Here is a 6,000-nt window from a genome sequence, read left to right on the forward strand (position 1 = left end):
TAAGTGAGACTGAGAGGTCAGAGAAGAAATACAGAGGCGCCAGTTTCTGCGGAGGGTCTTTAATGGATGATACTTTGAGGCTATCAATTTGGAAAGAAAAAAATCAAATAAAAATCCATTTCATACTCATTTTGCAGACTTCATCCTTTTCGTTGTTTTCATACAAGTAACTCTGCCAACGTTTTATTTCATATAAGATCTATGTTGTTCTTCTACTCTGTCCTAATATTATGCAAACAAATTCTAACTCCTTAAAGGCAGATAGAAATTAAACCATTCAAATGCTGTTCATTCAGTAGTTTCAAAATAACAATAAGCAAGGCACTTTCGTCTATGTGTCACCAAACATGCCACTCCTCCTTTATTTTTGCCACTGTTCCTACTTCCACTAACAGAAATCCTAAAAGATCAGATAATGAAAACCAAAGAGGTCTTTATGCTTTTTCCAACTTCTTAGTCAAAGCCCATCTCAAGCTATGAACTGCCTTCATCCTTGAGATTGTTTGAAACTTGTTAGTTTAGTTTTTCTTTGGGAAAGTGAGAATAAGTTTTGACCAAAGAGGAAACTGCCACTTGTTGCCTTTTGTGGAGTCTGTTCTTTACTCCATTTAGTGGCAGCTGACAGTGCAGACCTGGGCATATTCCATGCTAGGGAAAGAATCTCCCCCTCCCACCCCCCATAATGATGAACATCCAGCAGAGTTCCTTGAATATAGAAAATGTTCAATGTAAATTTGCCAAAAGAATGGGTTTAATAAAAAAAAAGAGTTTTCATTGTTTAAAAATTAATCACTTCCACTCGATTATTGGACTAAGTTTGAAACCCCTTGATAATCAAGCTTTACAAAATAGGTTTAAAGTGTCCCAAGAGAGAAACAGACCATGGCACAGAAAACGTGGTGGCTTCAGGAGAGCTTAGAAAGAGGGACCCGTGCTCAACCAAATTTCACGTGAAGTAACTTGTGTGAGTGACACTTCCAGGCTTCTCCAGAAGAAGAAAGGCCACCGCCCCTAACATTGGTCCATTAGGCTATTGAGGTGATACGGTGTGACTCACTTTGCAAGAAATCTGCTTTTATCTGACCTACGTTTGAATCCTGATTGTCTTCATATTTGTCCTTTGCTTTTACTTTTTCCCCTCAATGACTATGGAATTTGCTGTTGATTTCTCTACAGGGGTCCTAGTGTTTAAAGGGTGTGGGAATGAATACATCTTAATCCTAAACAGCTAATTGCCTCTTCCAGTCTGCCTTAATAACAGCGCAAGCTCCCGGCTTCTCCACATCGTCGCTCTAAGAGGCTGCAGAAGGCCACACCACCCGGACGTGCCCTGCGGGTCAGGAACCGCGGGAACGGCCCTGCCTCCCGCCTGCGCTGTGGGCCATCCCCAGGGAGTGGTGACTGCAACGACCAGTCTTCTGTCCCCCGTGCTGAGTGAGAGCACAGACTCCCTTTAAAAGCAAACTTCGCAAACAAGAATAACCTTGAGGAAGACCCTTTATATACGCAGATCGATGCTCGGGAACATTGCCAACCACTTACAACTGCCCTCCGACGTTTCGCAGACATGTGTCACGCCAAAGGGGCCTCCTTCTACCCCGAATCCCTGCTTTGTGCGGCGGGCGCAGTGGGGGCTCACGGATGCGCCGCTGGGGAGATGGGAGACGGGTGTCCCCCGACCTGTCCTGGGTCGAGCGGAGTCGGCGCGGCAGAGGGCTCAGCTCCGCTGCCCGCCGGGGCCGCTCGGTCGCGCCGTGCCCGGAGTCCCTCGGGGCATCCTCCGCTCCGGGGGGCTCCCGGGTGCCGACCCCTCAGCCCCACGCATCTGCCCGCAGCCCTCGGCGGTCCCCAGCCCCCAGCTCCGAGGCGGCGGAGGCTGCGCTAGCCGTTAATGGCCATCATCCATTTTTAATCAGAAAGATCACAAGAAAGACGGTAAGCGAATCCTAGTCGCAGGTCCACTTAAATAACATTCCCGGGGAAATCCAATCGCTTAACACGGAGACACCTACGCGAGCGAGAGCCCCCGCGCCCGCCTGGCGGGGACGAGCGCCGCTGCTCGGCTCCCGGGGCTCGGGGGGCTCGGGGGCTCGGGGGCTCGGGGGGGGCTCGGGGGTTCGGGGACTCGGGCCCCGCGCGGAGCCTTAACCCTCCCAGCCCCGGCGGGCGCGGCGGGCGCGGGCGGGGGCGCGGGCGGGGGCGGGGCGGGGGCAGCGCGGGGCCACGATGCCCTCGGCGGCCGCGCGCGGGCTGCCTCGGCCTCACTGGGCGGCTCCGAGGGCGCGGGGTTAAGGTCGGGAGCTCCCGAGGCCGCCCCGGGGCGAGCCGCCGCCGCCCACGGCAGCCCCGGCGCCTCGGGCTCCTCCTCCCGCCCGAGCGCGGCCGCGGGAGGACGGCTCCGGCCGCAGGTGGCGGAGGCGCGGCGGGCGGCGCGCGGGGCCCGGCGGAGCCCCGGGGAGGGGCCGACGGCCGCGCGGACGGACGGAGCCCCCAGCCCGCGGCCCCGGCTCGGGCTGGGGCTGGGGCTGGGGCTGGGGCTGGGGCTGGGGCTCGGGCTCGGGCTCGGGCGGCGCGGGCCATGTGGGGGCCCGGGGTCAGCGCCGAGGGCCTGCCGGTGGCGCCGCCGCTGCTGCTGCTCCTGCTGCTGGCGCTGGCGGCGCCCTCGCGGGGCGGCGGGGGCTGCGCGGAGCTGGCGTGCGGCGAGCGGGAGCGCTGCTGCGACGCGGCCAACGCCACGGCCGTGCGCTGCTGCAAGCTGCCGCTGCACGCCTTCCTCGACAACGTGGGCTGGTTCGTCCGCAAGCTCTCGGGGCTGCTCATCCTGCTCGTGCTCTTCGCCATCGGCTACTTCCTGCAGCGCATCATCTGCCCCAGCCCGCGCAGGTACCCGCGCGCCCAGGCGCGGCCGGGGCCGCCGGGGGCCGCGGGGCCGCCCGACCGCGGCGACGACGACGACGACTCGCCCGCGCTCCTGCGCGACGAGGCGGCCGCGGGCTCCCAGGACTCGCTGCTGGACAGCGGCGGCGGCGGCGGCGGCCGGGCCCGGGGGGGCGGGCGCGCGGCCCCCGCCTGCGCCTCGGAGCACGAGCTGCGCGTGGTCCCGCCGGGCTTCCTGCAGCTGCCCAGCTACGAGGAGGTCAAGTACCTGCCCACCTACGAGGAGTCCATGCGGCTGCAGCAGCTCAGCCCCGGGGAGGTCGTGCTGCCCGTGTCGGTGCTCGCGGAGCCCGACGGCGCCCAGGGCCGCTTCCCGCGCATCTGAGCGCCCGCGGCCGCCCGAGGACCGCGCGGACTGAGCGGGGCCCGGGGTGGGGGGGGCAGGACGGCCTCGGACCCCCCCGGTTGGAGCCCCGGGATCTTCAAGTTTCCCTACGTTTCATTCGGTTCAAGGAAACGTGAGGCGCGCGCGCGGCGGGGGCGACGGCCCAGCTGGGGCGCCCCTCGGCCCGAGCCCCCTCGTAAGTGCCTGGTCCCCGAACGGGCGAGCACACGGGCGCCGTGTAGCGCGGCGGGAGAAGGGCTGTGACCTTAGGGATGCGGGGAAAGGGGCGCAGCGCACGCCCCCCCGCCCCCCCGCCCCCCCCCCCCCCGGAGCGGAGGGCGACGAGCCTCGGAGACGGCTGCGCGGCGCGGGGAGCAGCGCCCGGCTCGGGCCCAACCCCCTCCCTGGCCCCCCGCATCTTCTCCGCCAAGCAGAGTCACGGCTGACGGCTCACCGCATGGGGAGGGACCCCCGTGGTCCCCAGGGAGGTGCTGCACCTGTTGGAAGACGCGGCACTTAGGCCTATCGAAGACCGCATTCGCCCTAAGAGGTACAGGTGGACTTTTGATTTCTCAATAACCGAGAAGACATTTATATTTAACTTGTCTTTTATTTTTATATTTTTGCCATGTATTGAACGTATCAGGAGTGTATTTGTGCAATTAATGACAAGATAATCGTCTTTTTCTCTCTTTTTTTTTTTAAAGGCCTTAATGGTCTGGAAATTGTCATTATTGTTTAATAAAATATTGGACATGCTTTCATTTACCACTGGGGGGGGGGAAGGCATGGTCAAACAAGAAAACATGTGGCATAAAACACATGAAGGATATCTTATTTTCACTATTTGAGAAGAATATATTTTATTTTTAGTACTGTGGTATAATATATGACTTTTTGTAATAACTATAGATTGTGTAGCCTAGGTCTTGACTGTATCATTCACCACATAGTTATATGTAGAAATGACTGATACATAGATGCCATACCATGAAGCATGATGTCATGCACTTTCCCCTTTATTTTAAAGTACATTCCACAACAATGATACAAAACAGAAGAACTTGTGACTTCTCTTCAAAGCCATAATTGTGCAAGCAATGTACTCTAGAAGGATTTAGTAAACCTCTCGAAAGAAAAAAAATAAATGTCATTGTATCCGTTTTACCATTCTATGACATGGCCTTTAAGCAAATGGTAATATAAAATACCGTATTGAAATGCATTATGTATAATGTACATATGTGCATTGTCTATGTGCAAGATACACACTGTATACCATATAATTATTACAGTTTATGATTGCCATGAAAGGAAAAGAAAAAGGTTTCTCTGCTTGGGGAAGGATGAGTGTTACATTAAGAAAGATTTTACACGTGAACCTCACCTATGTATCTAGAAACATTGTTCTTATGGTTGAAAAAGTTTGGCAGTCCTGAGATTATATTAGACGCGATGGATTTAATTAACTTGAGAAGTGATTTAATTGAGAAATTAATTTGAGAAAATGATTTAAACTTTTAAAAGTGAATATAAAAAGCCCGACAGTTCTAAGAAATCTTAAAATGTGTGAATAGTAATAGAAGAGAATGGTTTACTCTAAACTTCTAAAAGATAATGACCCTGTCATTAAAATCATTTGAAGTGTTAGTAAAACATAGAAAAACATTAAAATATTTCTCTGTGCAAATTGTATCAGATGTGTGACTATGTGGCAATGTATTAAAATATGAAATGTGTATCTTTGTTATTTAAAAGCAATTGTAGGTTTTGAATGGCAAAACAATAAGGAAGTGAGACTTTAAATTGAGAATGGTACAAGATGTAATGAAATTACATCATATTGAATAATTGCATATATTCATGTTATTCAAACACCATAAATTTTAGTTACATGTGACTGTTAATACCACCCACCAAACAAACAGGAGTATAGCCATAATCTTTTAAATGATTTATCCTTTGAGGGTATACTGTTTTAGACACTTCTTAAAATTCACCCCATCTGAAACATCAACATAAATATCCAAGTACCAGTATATAAAGTATAGTCTGTATGTTGTTGCTATTACTAGCGTCTTGAGCTTTGCAACAAAAATCTTGTAAAAATACACTTATAAAGTGTATTTCCTTTGCATCAACTATGGAACATTTCTTTCCCTAAAATGCGGAATGTCTATAATGTAACACTTATCATTCAGTGAAGTTCTACTGAATTTTAAAGTTACAACAAATTTTACACTTGTTTTTTTCCTACACATCACTCAAGCTTTTATGCACATCTCTCATTTAATAAAAATGAGTTTGACTCTGGTTTTTTTTTCTTCTTTCTTTTTTTAAATTTTTTTTTTTTTTTTACTCTGGTTTTTTTCTTGCACTTCATTGATTTACCAAGCACAAGTTTGTGGGGAAAAATTCTGAAAAACTATCCTTGTTATTGATAAGTGAACATGTTTCATGGTAACACACATATATAACACTATGTTTATACACACAGAACCTATATATTCATAATGCTGGAATATCTGGATAGAAACATTTTTAAAATATTTAAGGGTGGTATCTAGGTGTATCAGTTTTATAAATTTCACCTGGAAGTTAACTATTACCTAGAACTAGTAGGAAACAAATGTAGAAAACATTAATATAGAAAAGTTATTCTCTCACCTAAAAATAATTCATGACGAGATACAGATTTTACTTATTTTCAATATTTTTTATATATAGGTGAGGGCACA

At 50.7% G+C, this 6,000-nt stretch overlaps 1 protein-coding gene and 1 long non-coding RNA gene across 3 annotated transcripts in view; one reads left to right on the plus strand and one right to left on the minus strand.

Moving 5' to 3' along the window:
* LOC144302622 (uncharacterized) overlaps positions 1-2,083 on the minus strand; it is a 106,715-nt gene extending 104,632 nt beyond the window's left edge. For both annotated transcript variants that reach the window (XR_013369568.1, XR_013369567.1), the window contains exon 1: positions 1,543-2,083. This is a non-coding gene — a long non-coding RNA (uncharacterized LOC144302622). The remainder of the gene's footprint in view (positions 1-1,542) is intronic.
* Positions 2,084-2,474: 391 nt separating this feature from the next.
* Positions 2,475-3,395, plus strand: C31H3orf80 (chromosome 31 C3orf80 homolog). The gene has a single exon (XM_077880159.1). The coding sequence runs from the start codon at positions 2,579-2,581 to the stop codon at positions 3,260-3,262; it is 684 nt and encodes a 227-aa protein (XP_077736285.1). The 5' UTR covers positions 2,475-2,578; the 3' UTR covers positions 3,263-3,395.
* Positions 3,396-6,000: the final 2,605 nt, after the last annotated feature.

The sequence above is a fragment of the Canis aureus genome, chromosome 31, assembly GCF_053574225.1.
Source record: "Canis aureus isolate CA01 chromosome 31, VMU_Caureus_v.1.0, whole genome shotgun sequence".
Classification (NCBI taxonomy): Eukaryota; Metazoa; Chordata; class Mammalia; order Carnivora; family Canidae; genus Canis; species Canis aureus.

Excerpts from the sequence above, each read along its gene's own strand:
- C31H3orf80 (XM_077880159.1), top strand. The coding sequence starts at position 2,579 with ATGTGGGGGCCCGGGGTCAGCGCCGAGGGCCTGCCGGTGGCGCCGCCG.